The sequence below is a fragment of the Egretta garzetta genome, unplaced genomic scaffold (assembly GCF_000687185.1).
Source record: "Egretta garzetta isolate BGI_Z169 unplaced genomic scaffold, ASM68718v1 scaffold182, whole genome shotgun sequence".
In the NCBI taxonomy this organism is placed as follows: domain Eukaryota; kingdom Metazoa; phylum Chordata; class Aves; order Pelecaniformes; family Ardeidae; genus Egretta; species Egretta garzetta.
The window spans coordinates 147368-163523 of record NW_009258767.1 but is presented as its reverse complement, the minus strand read 5'-3'; the positions used below and the strand labels follow the sequence as shown (position 1 = coordinate 163523).

Here is a 16156-nt window from a genome sequence, read left to right as displayed (position 1 = left end):
AGAACCCCCCCCCCCCCCCCCAAGTGAAACAGGCTTACCGACATAGGGATTTTTTAGAAAATCAACACTTCCTAATCTGTGTCTTTCTTTCCATAAATCATGTCTGTCCAAGCAGGCTGAGTCGTCTGCTAAGCTACCTGCCTTTTGATTGCAAATATTTTCCTATGATAGTAGCACCGTGATTCTGCGGCATAATGGAGAAACAGTTTTAATTCACGGATGCTGTAGATATATGCAGGTACTCAGAAGGCTGCGTAACCAAAGAATTAAAGTTAAAACAGGGTGGGGGGAGAAAAAGACAGCCAGTCTATTAGTAAATATATGGGGAAGTGACACATTTATAATAAATACGCACTCTATAGACTACCCAGACACAGATTTCACGAGCACTACCCTCAGTTATGAAGCACACTTCATAAGATAAATGCAAAGAGCTATCACCAATCTTTCTAAATCTTAAATATTATTCAAATTTGGTTTCCACTATGGCATATTAACAAAATATTTACCTTGCCTAATCGCTGATGTTCTTCAAAAGCAGAAATCAGTTCTTGTGCCCACTTTATTTTTTCAGGGCTGGGAGAGAACTGTTCCTGGACAACAGCAATTTGGTTGGGGTGAATCACCTGCTTACCTACAAAGAAGATTAATAACACCAGAATCATGCATCGACAAACAGATGTTCAAGCAAAATGTTCCAACCACTTGAGGCTCTCATATGCCTCGCAGACTTTCTTGCTCTTTAACTAATTATTTTACTTGGTTTCTTTTATTTTTTAAACTGGACAAGAGGCAGATAGTCTTTTACCAGATTTTTTTAAGAATAAAGCTATGCTTGCATTTGGTATAGTTTGTAAGAACCCAGGATTCTTTCTCCTCCCTCCCCATTTCAATCCATGCATCTTCTCTTGGTCACTTCAGGTGCAATTGCTTGTCTGGGGCAGTCAATAACACTTCAGTATAATGCATCTCTGAATTTATCTACATAAATAACAGCTCCAGCCACTCTTAAATAAGTTGTATTAAAATGCATTTGGAAAATGCGATCTGAAGAAAATTGCAAGAGATGTGTAGGACTGAAAAGTTTACCAATCACCTAAGGATCATGCCCTGAATTCTCAGTATTGGCTTAGCATCATAAAATCCCCAATGTTGCTTAAATCGTTCTTGTTGCAATCGTTAGCAGTTGCAGGTAGGTTGCAATATTTATTTAGCCACCAGTATATTAAACAACTACCAGCAGTGCCCTGAGGTTTTATGAAGCACTTTTTTTTTTTATCCTTCTTATGTAAACGTACGTTAAGAAAATAAAAACAGACGTTGCCTTTTTTTGCTGGAGATTTTCAAACGTGAATAGACAGCCACATAATCCGTTTTAATCTGTTATTGTGTTTGGCTACCTTAAAACAAATACATATCTAATTTGTTTGCCAGTTTTTAGGAGCGTAACATTTGACATTATTAGTTCATTTCTAAGGGAATTTCACAGACTGGTGCGATTTCTGCACTTTGGTTTCAAAGTCTTTTAATAAAGAGAGGCTACCGCAATTCCCAGCTTCCCGTGGAATAAATGACTCTCCTCCGTGCCGGATAACAAAACTAACTCAGGAGATGAGCCTGATCCTGCAAACCTGCCGTCAAGTGAGCAGTCCCCTGCAGACGGAGGGTCCCACAGCCGTGCCGTCCTGCCGCACGCCGCAGCCTCTCGCGGGAGCGAGATTTTTGCACGCGAGGAAAATTTGAAGCGTCGGGACCTGAGGAGGTTTCCTGCGCACGACGGGGTCTGCTCCCCTGGGCTTACTGACACTAAGCCAGCCGTACGCTAGAAATCAGCCCGTCACCCGGTGCAAGAAGTCTCGTGCGTGACCGCAGAGATACACCTATTTTAAATTAAATTACCACTGCAAAAAAAAAGCAAACCCGGGACTACTTTGATCGGACTGTGGTGGGTCTGAGTGATAACCTGGAGTATAGACAAAACCTGGGGATCCAGCAGCACAATCTGCTTAATTTAATGAGCAAAGAAATAGTAATTTTTTAGCTTTTCTATGTTTCTTTGCTAAAAACCCAGAAGTAGCACAATTTTATTTTATTTCCCATTAAACAACCTCTAGTTTACAATCTTATGGGCATCCAAATACTCAGTTTTAAATTTCAATGTCGTAACTAGTTAAAAAATAGCTTAAAAATGAGTAAAAGCTTAAAACTCAGCGAGAACTATATTTTTTCAAAGAAATTGCATGGAGACAAATTTTCTTAACTAATGAGTTTTGCATTAGGTCAAATCAAAGGTTTTTTAGTCAATTTAATCAAATGTCACCATTAATAAGATTATGGTGTTCCTTATTTGTAATGCAACAAATTCTCCCCAGCTAAACTGCCAATTCTAAAATGGAAGGGTGTACAAATAATTCCTACAAAATCCTAAGGCCCTTAGCTTTCTGGGAATAATGTAGAATATATTTTAAATTATATTTAAAGTCACTCTATAATTATAACAAAAATAAAAATATTTATATAAGATTTTTTAAAGTGTAAAACATTTCTGTAAAAAGATTTGCTTTTGACAAAGGTATCTGTAGCAGTAAGCTATACTTTTTGTCATTAAAACACCACTGAACAATTGCTAGAGAATATAATCTAACTTTTGATTTATAGCACTCGCTTGATTTTTATCACAGATTACATATCCAAATAACTGTATACCAGACGTAATGCCATGCAGGAATGAAGCAAATATTTTAAACAGAATTGTTGTTATTGACAAGTTACTGAGAGAGTGAAAAATTGGAAGACATTAAAATTTATGACCATGAAATCCTTTTTACAGTACTACTTGATATATCGTGCTTTAAATCAATACCTGTCAAGTCTTTTAGGTAACTGTATGATGGTGTCATTTTAGTCTTCCACAAAAGACTGCAAAAAGAGAGGAAACCTATAGTGTTTCGTATTTATATCTGGCTTCTCAGCATGTAGCACAGGAGTTTCTATAACGACTAAGTCAGCTGTTAACGCTTATGGCAAGGTTTACTTAATTTTTTACATAAACATTCCTAAAACTGATGACCAGTTATATAGGCAACACACTGACTTTAAGTCCATGGGTTCTGGTATTGTAAAACGTCTTGCTGTGTGTGTATATATATATACACATATACACACACACACACACCCGCCCTCCAATATAAATCTAAAAATATATATAAAAAATACACATAAAAGATCTATTAATTTGGCTAAATTACATTTGAAACATTTGATTTTATGTAAAGACAGTGAAGGAAAAACAGGCTGCTTTTAAGGTAACTGGGAAAGAAAGCTTGGCTACAATAAGCAAGGAGGGCTCCAGCAGTAACTACATAGCTGGTAAATTCGCCGTTATATTATTTCGCTTGTTTAATCTTGAATGAACGTATTTGATTACACTAAGGCAAATTCTACCGGTCTAAATCTGAATATGGAAAAATCTAAGGACGTACAACTTTGCTGAATATTTCGGATTTGCATTAGTTTTGAGGGTGGTGAATTTGGCCCTGTGCCTGCAAAGAAGTGGGTGTTTTCTCCAGCTAAGAGAGCAGTTCGGAAGCCTCAGCTTGTTTTAGTCCTGTTGATTTAAATGATTTTGATTCTCTGGGAAAAAAGTAGCAGGAAGGGATCTTAAATGTTGAAAAATAACAAGAATCGTGTGTTTTGAACTTGTTATTAAGGCGACATTTCAGTATTTTACTCTCACGTTATCAGAGGACTGTCAGTGGCAAATACGATCTGCAGGCTTCTGCTTTATACAAGGTCGTGGATTAAGCTAAGACCCATTTGTAATTTTCTGTGATGAATATTAAATTGGAAATGTTAAAATGTTTCATTTATATAGTTTTGGAACGAAATGTCTTTGCTTTCAGTTTTGAAATGACATTTTATTTTAATCAAAACAAGCAAGAAATATTAGAAAAACATTAGATAGATTGAAAGTGAAAGAAACAAAAGAGCAAGTGAAACATTTTGGAAAGACCTCAAATATTTTTTTCTTTTTTATCAAAAATATGAAAAACAGTGTTTTTTATTGACCTAACCAGATTTTTACTTTTTTTTTTTTTTTTTGGCCACCAAGTCAGAAAAGTCACTATTGCCCCGTCTCTAATTATGGTTGGACTGGTTGTCAGGCTGTTTTCTGGATTTCGGAAATGCGTTGATGATAGTTGCGGGAAGGCAGGAGGCAAAGAGTGGGAGCTGTGAGTTCACCCTAATGAAGTCTGTACCTTTTACAGTTCTTTACTCCTCGTACAGAAAGGCAAGGCGCCTCTATGACCGAGTTAGAAATTCACTTTACGCCTTAAATTGCCACACGTGACCTTTTTATTTGTCTCCTATCTGGACCCTACCCTGATGTCAGCCAACTTCCACTGTAAACTCAGTGGAGTCCAAACCACCATTAACATTGTTTATGCTGAGCGTTTCTAAATTTCCTAAACTGGCAGCCCGAGTTAAGTATTTAAATACACATTAAGCGTTCACAAAGAGTGCTGTCAAAGGTGCGAGGCATCTGCAACTCCATCTTCTGTCAACAGGAGGTTGAGATGCTTAAGTTTTTTCAAAAATCCAGCCTTTCCTTAAGCTAGGAAATATTGTTCAAGATTAGGTAGCCATCAGCAGGTGCTACCATTCAGGAGCTCTATTATTTTCCCAACTTCAATTGCAGATGAATAAAGGGTGGAAGTCCACATGGACATGGATAATGTAGCCGTGAGGAGTGAACCATTTTGCCTCTGAAACAAGATCTGGTTTTGCAAATGTTGGAGCTCAACAGACAGTAAGGCAGAGTTTGTGCTGAAGAGCATCGCTTGCTATTCTTTCACTGGCACATTGAGATCACTTAAAAGAACGCTTGTTTTTTTGCTTGGTGCTTTAAGATATCACATACCGCTAACTGTAAAAATATAGTTTGCTGGATGGCATCACCAGGACCCATGCCTTTGGTAACAAAAACCTGAGAGAAGTACTATGACCGTACGTATATCCTGAATGAGGGCCAGAGACAAATAATGTAAAACGTTCGTCCTATATGCTAGAATTCCATAGTGCATGTGTCAAATGGCTGATTCCTATTGCAAACCCCCAATCTTTGGTGGCTGCGCTGTCCTGCCAGGGTGTCCGAGTGATGTGGCACACCGGTCACAGGGCCACAGGACTCTGGGGCAAGGAGCCTGCTGCTCCTGCTGTCCACCAATACCCGTAGGTGTCACCAGCACTTACTGGGAGGGAAGCCAGGAGATGACGAAAACAAATCAAAGAAAATAATAAGAAAATAACTTTCCCCTAGCAGTTAGTGTAGGAGATTTGCTCCTCAACTGCTTCACCCAAAAAGTATTTTTTAACAACTGCCGTTTAAATAAAATAGGAGATAGGGAACCACATATTTTAAGAAGCAATTGTAGAGTGGTCACCGCAGAGTACAGCATCGCCTTTCCCGTGCTCGGCGATGGGAGGAATCACTGCACAGCCTCTACCCCAACTTCTCTTCAAAACCAGTCACACGCTTCATGGGATGTGGTGTTAAAAAGCAGCATGTGACTTTTCAGGCAAAATCTCCAGCCCCAATTTTAAAGGTGCTAATAAACCTAGAAAAGCTTGATATTACTGAGTTTTTCGATAAATGACCTGAACTAAACCCCAAGTTATTTGGCTAGGTGACAGCAAATGTAGCAATATGTTTAAACTGAAGAAATGATGCATTATTTTGAGACATCGGCAGAAAGCCATACCAGTGAATCCCATTGAGGCACCTTCTCTTGATTGCCTGCGGAGCCCATCTTCATCTCGGAAATCGATGTAAACAAGGTCTATTGCTTGAAGGCCAAATGCCTTTGCTGTGACTATTATTTTTTGCCTGGCATACAGAATATCGTGAGTTTCCTTACTGCTTGTTGCACCTACGAAAACAATGAAAACAAAGAAAAGCTGACAAAGTGGTTTAAACCTTTCTATTTTAAATATTTCCTATGTTAAAAAAGGCAAGTTTGAGATTTCATTTAACTAGTTTAGAAAACAAAAGAGGAGTGCAAGGCTATATTGTCAAAACGCTACTCTTCTGAGAAAAAAAAAAAAGCTGCTTTAGCAAAAAAAACCCAACCCCCTCTCTTTAAACACTAGCCTATAAAGTTCAGATATTGATTTAGCTCAGATCAGAAGTTGTAAGCCCTGAGTCAGTGGAAGCTTTGGCTGGTAAGGACTGCTGACTTGGGATTAACACGAAGTAGTTATTTGATTATATTATTTACTGTATGTACAGTGAGAAGCATTCCAGCAAGAAAAGCTTTACACAAATTGATACAATGGGTACAACTAAATGGTTAAAAATTCACACTGACAGTAGAATTGCACTTTCTTTGGTTCTGATTCTTGTCACAACTGATGTCCTAAGCTGAATATTTAAGCTTTAGTATTTGGATGAAAAAAATGACGGTAGATGACTTCTGAGAAGAAGCAAATGCATTCACGAGACTTCATGGGCTCACAGGGCACCAGCTAAGCAATGTGCTCATGTGAAGGCTGGTGTGAAAAAAAAAAAAAAAATAAAAAAAAATTTGTTCCCTTTCCTTAGGGTCACTGTTGAGTCACAGATTTCCAGTTTGTAAGGAATATTTCAGTAAAGCAATGCTAATTTTTACATTAACGTACTTAGTTTTGATTTAAGTGTTGATAGCTCTGCGCTTTTATCTTTAAGCTGAATCAGATTAATAAGAAGCTAAAAGTGGCCTCTCACAAAAGAAATCGTGAAATACTTTGTATTTTTGAGGACGGCTTTCACATGATTACGTGTCTGCATTGACACAGGACATATTTAAAGTAAATTTATGAAAGCAAAATGTAGCAGGAGAGTATTTGTGCCTGATGTCAAAAGCCTGACTGATAATTGTCTGTAAAACACTGATGAAGCAGACACCAGAATTTTAGGACTTTAAATGTAGTTCTTAAAAGCATGTACATGTTTCTTATGGATATCATATTTTCAAATAATTTCAGTGACTCAACAGGTTTTGGTTTTTTTTTTTTTTTCCCATTAATTTTTGGTACTGCATGGCCAGAAGAACAAGAAAGTGCCAGTGCCCTGTAACACACAGGGACGACGTTTTAATTTGCCAGTGATACATTCTGCCTTGAAAAAAATTAAGGAGACAAGTGAAAATGTAAAATGCAGAATCAAGTGTTGTCATTGCTGTAATTATTGCTGTCAGAAAAGCAATGGCCATAAATCACATCGGGCTTCTCCGACGTAAATGCCGTACGTTAACATTTATAGTAAACAGACAGGTAACAACCTATGCTGGCACGGAAATCCTCGCCTCCAAAGACGACTGCGTCCAAATGAAAGCCAGCCCCGGATCCTGTTCTTACTGCTTCTTCACAGACAGCCTTCGAATGAGAACAGAGTATTAATTTCTACAGACATGCAGGACACAGAGAGACTACAGCGGCTATTACAGCAGCTCAGTCTTACCAAAATCCTTTGGCTAAAACCACTCCTATGAAGCAAAGCCATCGTAGGTGCTCAAAGTGCGCAGTGCTTTAAAGTGACTCAGCAAAAGAGAAAACGTTCTCTTCCACTAAGCACCTATATGCCTAGCTGGTATAAATACAGGACATTGTAGCGGATTCCCTGCCTTCTGGTTGAGAAAATGCCCTGGGTATGACTGTATACACTGACTGTATATACTTCTGTATATACTTCTGTATATACTGACTGGATATACTTCTGTATATACTTCCAGATATTTATGTAACAATAAGAAACAAAACATTTGTCAAGCACTGCTTAAAAGCAAACTAAAAGTATTAAATTTGATTACTTTGACATGCGATATATCTAAGGAGAAACAGAAATAACGATCAGAGTATCTGTTATTAAATAAAGAATGTGAAGAGTTTAAAACGGTCGTGGATTCCTTGTAGGAGATAAGGATTCCTTATAGGATTGCCAAATTAAAGCCTTCTGTTACATATAACTAAAAAGGAGCTAAGGAAGTTAAAAATGCAACAAGTGCTGCAGAAAAGTATTAAAATAAAAGCAAGAAAAATGTTGCTGCTGTAGCTATTCTGTGAAGAAGTGCATTTCCAAAATATTGCTACTTTATATCGACGTTTGGATAATATTAATATTTTTTAAGGCTAACGTGTGCAGAGAAAGGCAGATGCAATTACAAGCTCTACTGGTGGGTGTTCTTCTATGGCAGCTTATTCTTAACCAGAGTGCTTTAAAAGGCAACTCTCCTGCCAACAGCAGGAACTGCAATATTAAAAATTCCTCTATAAAATACTGTATGTGAAGAAAAACCTCAGCCAGTTTAAAATACGATTTAATTCCGTGTATGCACACCAGACAGGAGCGTGTCTATTTGGTTACTGCTTTATTATGTTCCCAAATATGCTAGCGTGTGTTGTAAGATAAATGGCTGTATCAAACGCGCGGGCTGCCCGTGAGGGCTGCCGGTACTTCTGGAGGGGCTTCTGATGTGTGCGTCCTCAGCTGGTCCGAAACTTTTTCCCTTAGAGCTTGGGAGGGGAATGCTGAATTCCTGGTGCAAGCACCAGATCTCCCGTTTCATTACCCCACTGCCTGGCCTTTCTGAAAAACCTGGACTTGACAGTAAAGGTGGGGGAGCAATTTCTATTAAAATGCACTTTGGAAAAAAGGTTTGATCTAAAATTACCCTAAAAAAGGAGCACGTTCTTCACATATTTGCTATTTTCAAAGTTAATTACACTTCTAATCTTAGCATTAAGCACCCCATCATACACACAGAAAAACGGTAACATGAAATTTGGTTGTAATGTTACCAGTAAGAAACCATTATAAAGATGCCAGTTTAACAATAGTGAAATGATGATTAATTCTTTTTTCTAATTAAATATTATACAGAAGTCGAGGTCGATAGCTACTGAATAGCCAAGTGTATTGCAACACTGTGAATACTTCAGATCTTCGGAGAAGTATGCGTCCACACCAAGGGTGTTCAAAACGATAAGAGTAATGCAGAGAGGTTTTTTTATTTGGCATGGGCTGCCTGGAACTGTTCTGTCACTGAAATACTTTGAATTTCTGAAGGTCTTTATAATACAAACATGAGAGTTAAACATACAGAAGTTTGGGGGGGATTGAAAAATATGTTTATTATTTTTTAACCTCTCCTCAGTGATGAAATTAGGGGGAGACTGGGGAGTATTCTGCTCATCCTAGTTTCCTGAGGTGGCGAAATATGAACATTTCAAGACCTGCTTACCTTAAAATTGAGCAAGCCCACTGCAGTTTCCACAAAAGGGATAAAATTCATTGGTTCTACAAGTGTTCGGCCTTTTAGGTGATGCAAGAATTTGTCTGAAAACTAAAACTAGACAGTATGAGCTATCAGAGAGAGAGAGAGAAAAAAAAAAAGAACCATCTACATGTATAGGTAACACGTTAAATTTTCACCTGGCTGTGACAACACCCCTCCCCACCCCAAAAACTTATAATTAAAAAAATTAAACCAGCTTTTAACAAGGCCTGCGATTCAAAACTGCAGCGTTCCCATACATTTCTAAGTTTGGAGGCTGGTTTGCAAAAAAAAAAAAAAAAAAAAAAAAATCCAGGCTTAGCACCTCTCACCCTGGCTTAGTGAAATGCAAATCCACGGGCCCTGGAAAACAATGAAGTGCCGCTGTACCTGAGGTCCGGTTTTGTTTCAGGTCCAGCACTGCCATCACTGGAAGTGCTCCCCAGCCTTCTAAGTGGCATCCGTATTATTCATTACGGCACCGTTACCCTTTTGTTCAATAGGCTTTTCTTCATAATTTTTTAGCTTACCTAGGAAGGCCTTAAAAAGGAAGTTTAATTCTTTGAAGACCAAAGCTTGCCAATTTTTTCCATGAGACCAGTTCACAGCTAGCTCTGAGCTGCCAGTGGGGTAGCCCAAATTCCAAAATCTATCATCTGGAAACATACAAAAGCTCTTGCACAGATTTTTCCCCTTTCAAAAGGGGGGAAAAAAAAAAAGAGGGGAAAAAACCCTATATTGTAAATCTATTATGTCTGTCCAGATCGAGTAATTTGCACGGAGATAAACATATCTCAGGTAGGGCAAAAATATGTTAGTAAATAAAGACAAAAATAACATATGCATATATTTTAAATTTAAGGAATATTCGACTATTAATGGATATCAAAGGAAAGGGAATTTTAATCATCTCTCCATTCAGTCTCAGTTGGGTAAATCATATCTAAGAGATTTGCATAAATATAAACCATCAAAGACTTTTCATCTTCAAAGGGGGTTTCAAGACCCTATAAGCTTTGTACTGTAATCATCGCAGGTCACAACCCTGCAGGAATAAGGCTGCTATGGCAACATAAAAAACTAATGCTTAAGGCTTAGCATAATATTCTGACTAATAGAAAGGAAACTCATTTTAAAAGCTGGCAGCCTATTTACCAGAAGCTGGATTAGAGGTGTTATTTCCCCTTTTAGCTTCCCCCCACTGCCCCTCCCCAAAAGAAGGAAAATCTAATCACCCAGATCTTGAAAAAAAGCTTTCCAGCAATTTGCAGTAACTTTACAATTAGGCCAAAATAAATCACAGCTTTCTTCGATGAAGAATTCTGCCCTTCCCATCCCTGCTTTGCATCGTCACTGCAGCCCCCTCAGTAACTTTTCTTTGGAGAAGAGAATGCCACCCAAAAAATGTGCAAGGAGAAAAAAAAAAAATCAATGCAATTCACAAGTGTGAGTGTACAGTATGGCAGGTACTACAGCAACAGAAAACAATAAACTTCATACAGGCAAATACAGAAAATGAGGTAATATAAAGGCATCAGCATGTATTCTTAAAACTCCTATCTGATTTCTATTTTTTTAAGTGAACAAAAAACTAAAAAGCACTACCATGTTTATCTTTTAGGGGCCAGCTAAAGCAGCAGAGCTCTTCTTTTATTTTAAAATATTGTAAAAGTCACCCTCCTGTGATTTTTTTCTATCTTTTGTTTTGAAGGGAAACAAAAAAAAGCACATTTAATTAAATATTGTCCCCCTTCCTCTTCCTTTTAAAAAAATTGCAATAAGCACCAATACAAAAGGTAACGAGTGGAGAAGTTTCAATTAATTTTTTTTTTTTTTTTCAAAAGGAGACGATTAAATGTTTCCGGCCTGGTAAAGTGTTCATTTCAGGGAGAAAGGGGGGGAAAAAAAAAAAAAAAGAAGGCGGAGGAAAAAAAAAACCCCACAAAGCTTGGGGAGGGGATGAAGTAGCAAGGCCTCAGCAATTCTTTCAATTCCAGTGCACACCCAATAGTGTGTCGGGAAGAATGCACACTGGTCGGGATTTGTGGGAGAATTGTCCCACCACAAAGGAGGGAGAGTTACGCTTGTTATAGTCCAATAAGCCATGCCAGTCAAACAAGTACCCACACTAGGGACAAAAGGAAAGCAAGAGATTCTCACACAAAAGAAAACAAGTAAGCCCATCTTTTAGTTGTGCATCAGCCTCCAGGTTTTCTGCTGCACATAAATAAAAATGAAGGGGGGGGGGGTATGGGGGTGGGGGAAATAAACAGCTTCTGGGAGGCTGAAAAAATCACGCCGGAGTGAATTTTGGGAGGATTAGGAAAAGAAGGCAGCGGCGTTGAGCAGAGCACGCTCTTTGTGTGCAAAGGTTGGGCAAAGTGAGAGGGAAGCAAAAGCAGACAAGGAGGCAGAAGTTGTTGGGGCTGGCTTGTTTTCCATGCTGGAAATCAAAGTCAGCGAGAGGGAAGGTGGAAGGGGATGAGGGGACAAAGATCCCCTCCATCCCACCTTCCCGCAAAACCTACTTGGTGGCAGCAAGGGCCCTGCCATTTTGGAAGCATGAATATTCATTACTGACAAGTTGCATCTAACACTTACATGGCTGTAAACCCTGAGAGGTATACTCCGGTTAATTTAATTAAATGTTGGTGGAAGGGGATGGTGTACTTTCCATCATGAGTGGCGGAGGCTGAAGGGGCAGTGCCACGGAACGGACGGGGCTCGTCACGTACCCAGCGTATTTGCTCAGTTGTACGCTCACGCCTGATCTTAACGGTTTGATCAAGGCTAGATGCTGAGATTAAAATAGATCCTAATACGTCCGCCTGCCTTTCATCACAGCTTGCACGTGTGCAAGTTGCTCGGCTAGCGGTTTGCAAAAATATAGAAGTGAATAATTAAGCATTAGTCCTTTACTGGCATGTTACAGAAATAATGGTATACCTAAACAAACGTCCTCCTTTTCTTGACAATTAAAACAATTATAGCATAATTAGGCCTATTTCAAAGTTTTCTTAAGTAATTTGACATGCCAACCATTTACATTTCAGGTTTTTATTGGCTGAAAAGTCAGTCGTGAAACACAAACACACCTGTCAGCAATTAAAAAGGAAGAAATAGAGAACTGTTCAGGAAATAATATCTGTGCTAATTAAAAACACTAGTTAAAAGCTTCCTGTTTGTTCCTCCAGTTGCCCCAAGGAGTGACCTTCCCCCCAACCCGTTTTTTCATATGTCGCTAACATGGTTTCCCCATCTCCTGCTTACAATGCATGTAACTAAGGCACACGGACGTAAACAGTCGTTTTGCGTGTTAGGGTTTTTTAGAAAAGAGACAGATATTTATGCCACTATTTTTTATAAGATACTCTGACACCAATATTGGTTCTTCATGGACCGCAGGAGAAATAAATCTGGTTTTCTTTATAAATGCAAGGTGTTTCACATATGCTTTTTGTATAGCACATCTTACACACGTTTAAACAGATGCATTTCCCAATTACCTTAGGCAAGCAATGACATTATATGGTATTTGCAGCCTTCCTCATAACTCAAGAGTCATTCATCGCTACGCCTGTGTGAACTTGGCCCAACAGCTTCGGTCAACAGCTACTGTGTTGTTGGTAAACAGGTAGCTACTCACCCATCTTATTTCTTCAACATTTTCAACCTTTGGCAGCATCATGCTTGAAGGAAGGGTCTTGGACTGCAAAAGCACCTCTAGATCTTCTTCTGCAAGACCACTGGACACGGAGTTTATCCTAACACACTTTTCAGCATGGCCAAAGTCAAACTCTTCAAGGGCTTTCACAACTGCCAGTCTTGCTTCTCTCTATGATATATATGTATTTAAAGGCACAAGAAAAGAAAAAGAAAGGTTATTTTCTATTGACAGGAAAGTGCGCTCACCAGAAAACTTGAAACAATGTGGGGAGAAAGCTAGACAGCCAGTATATTGGTGTCCCCAAAATGTCTGTCACTCCTGGACTTTTATTGAAGCTGTCATCATCAGCACCTCGCAATTTTACCCTCCTCATTTCTTTATAACTGATAAATAAAATGCTCCCATTTTATGTCTCAGGATTTCTACACCATCACTTGTAGAGAACATGACTTTTGTGTCCACTCTTGCTGAACGTGTCTGACAAACACAAATCTTTACATTAACCACAATGTGTTGCACTAACCGTCTGCACTCACAAAACCGGCATGTTAATAAACTTGCATAAAACAATTTATTTTTGTAATGAATCTCTATTTTGCCTGTGCTAAAATAGCATGGATGTCAGAAAGCACCAATGTACATATAGTTCTTTAGTTTTGTTATATAAATCTTCCTTTTCTCCATGTATCCAAAGTATATTAAAGCCCGTAGTAGAGTTGACAACTCGCATGTGAAAACAACACCAAAATAAGTTGTAGATTTTTCCTGAATTATGTAAAAAGCTATTCTCCTGCTGGCACAAAATAAAATCTCCCAAGCCATGTGCTTCCCGTGGCCATTTGCTATTTTTGTGAATGCAAATTTACAAATCTGTTTAATACTTGATTTGTATGAAGAATACTTGCATGCTTTTCTGAAATGAAACGTGTTTCTTGGCCTGGGGAAGAAGAGGGGAGGGAGACGGAGGGTGCTGGGCTCCCTGCTTCCCGCCAATAGCCGTTTCAACCCCAAATTCCTTCCAGTCGCCAACAGCCCCTAACAAATTCGCATTGTCAAAATGCACACTTATCAAAAGTCATTTCATTTGTGAAGAGTTTTTATGAGGCTAATAAAACTTTAAAGCTCCTGACTCACGGAGGTTCAGGAACGACTTTAACAATATGCAGTCGCTGAATAGAGATGCTTTTCAAGAAAACAGGCAAACTCAAGGGGAAAAAATAATAAAAAAAAAAGTCATCAAAGTTAATATCCAGGCTAATACCAATCAACAAGACAGCAGATGACAGTAGATTTAAACCAGACGGATGCAAGTCTCTGCCGGCGAGAGGCGCAGAGGCGGTTTCCCAATGTGGTCTGAGTTAAACCGTGTGGGGGAACAGTAGCTTACAGTTGTCAGGTCCGATCAGAACAGGGTCTCCCAGGCCAGTTTAAGACAGCTCTGCAGTGTACTGATTTACAGGGCTGAGACCCCTGATAATTAGGGTAAGTTTAGAGAAAAGCAAGTGATGGCTCTAACTGGTTAAAAGGAAGGAATAATGAAGCAGAGAGTTAATGAAATCTGAAGCAAGCAGCCTTCGGCTTGGGGCTACTAGCCGTGCTCCTCCGAAGGCTGGGAGCATATGCCCGTTAATGGGACAGACAGGAACAAGGCGCACATGCACGCGTCCCTGTGCTGCGATCAAGGGGCACGTTCAGAGGTAATCTCTGGAAAATACAATCCGAAATGTTCGAACTGCTGTGAATGGACTCTGGCTGGGGCCATTAGGAAAGCCACACAAAGATGCATGCAGTTTACTACAAACACGTCCAGCTGGAAGACAGCTCCGGCACACAGCCGTCTGAAATGGTTCTTCCGAATTAGGTAAACCGAACCATATGATGCCATTACTGGGTAATACATATCCCCTATGTTTTCCTTCTCCAACCAGGGGTAACAGGTTTCTAGGGCTGGGCCGAAAGTTTCTGGATATGTTGCAGAAGGCTAGCTGAAAAACACACTCCAAACCCATTTATGCTTTTAATTAAAGTCAGATTATCACTGTTTCAGCACACACTGATCCAATTTGCAAAAGAAAGATCTCCCCAAATTATCCACTAAGGCAGCATCCAATTCCAACTGAAGGCACATCTCTAGCAAACTTACAGCCTAATTCATTACGATTTTTTTTTTCAGATTATAATAATGAGCAGTAGACCGTCTCATTAGCTATTTTCCTCCCCAGGCTGCAAACTCCATTCCCAAAAAAGACAGATCGTGTCTTTCTAGGTATATTTCCATACAAAACACTTATTAACAGGCTGTTGCTGTTATCACTTTACATAAACTAAATGTGCAGCCCTCTGGTACATATCCCAAAAATAACCAACAACTTCACTGAATTTATACCAACCAACAAACATGGGGAGGGGGTTGTTGTTTTTTCCCATATTTTAATAGAAAATATGTTGCTATGTTAGTTAACACACCCATGCCATCTGTTGGGTTGAGAATTGATGCATTTTCTTACAACCACTACATTTTAGATCTGTCTGCCTAGATACCCCAGGAATGGAAACGTTTCCCTTCCACGATAAAATACTTGTAGTCACTATAGCTTCCACATCAGGATTTAATTTATGTTTTTAATTGTGAGACAAACTGAGAGGACCTGGTTGCCAAAGTCAGAGCTCGTGAGGGGTTTGACTCGGTGCCTACCCTTCCTATGACGGAGAAAATCCCACCGATGTTAGTGGGGTATATCAGGCCCCCAGCCAGGCTTCCAATAAAACATTTGATGGGTAAATAAAAAAATGCACTAAAACCTCTGACTAAATGTACTAAAAACATGGAGGAAAGGGAGAGCCCTTTCTGCCTTATTATGCAGTGAAATGTAGATACTGTTCTTATTGTAGGATCCACATGAAAAGCTAAAATTTTAAGCTAGGTGAACTACTTCTACACCGTAATAGAGAAAAAAGTAACCCTTGATAGAATAAGCTCTTTATAGCAGTAGACTCAAGAATAAACACATTTTCCAAACTGTATGTAAAGTCCCTGCCAAGAATGGTCAAACTAGAATTTTTAAGGAAAGGTGAAAACAATTATTTACCCTGTTCTTCACACAAGAACTGCAACATCAGATAATACTCTGTCATGACTGAATAGCTGATAAAGAAATAAACCTGATTGCTGAGGGCA

General features: G+C 39.1%; 1 protein-coding gene across 1 annotated transcript in view; it reads right to left on the bottom strand.

The window, feature by feature from the left end:
- Positions 1-16156, bottom strand: part of CLYBL (citramalyl-CoA lyase) — a gene marked incomplete at its 5' end in the record, with an annotated part of 85840 nt that overhangs the window by 16176 nt on the left and 53508 nt on the right. Inside the window, 5 exons of the mRNA XM_035889051.1 lie at positions 510-634; positions 5763-5930; positions 7320-7413; positions 9279-9380; positions 12958-13146. Of these exons, the coding sequence (XP_035744944.1) occupies positions 510-634; positions 5763-5930; positions 7320-7413; positions 9279-9380; positions 12958-13146 (678 nt within the window). The remainder of the gene's footprint in view (positions 1-509; positions 635-5762; positions 5931-7319; positions 7414-9278; positions 9381-12957; positions 13147-16156) is intronic.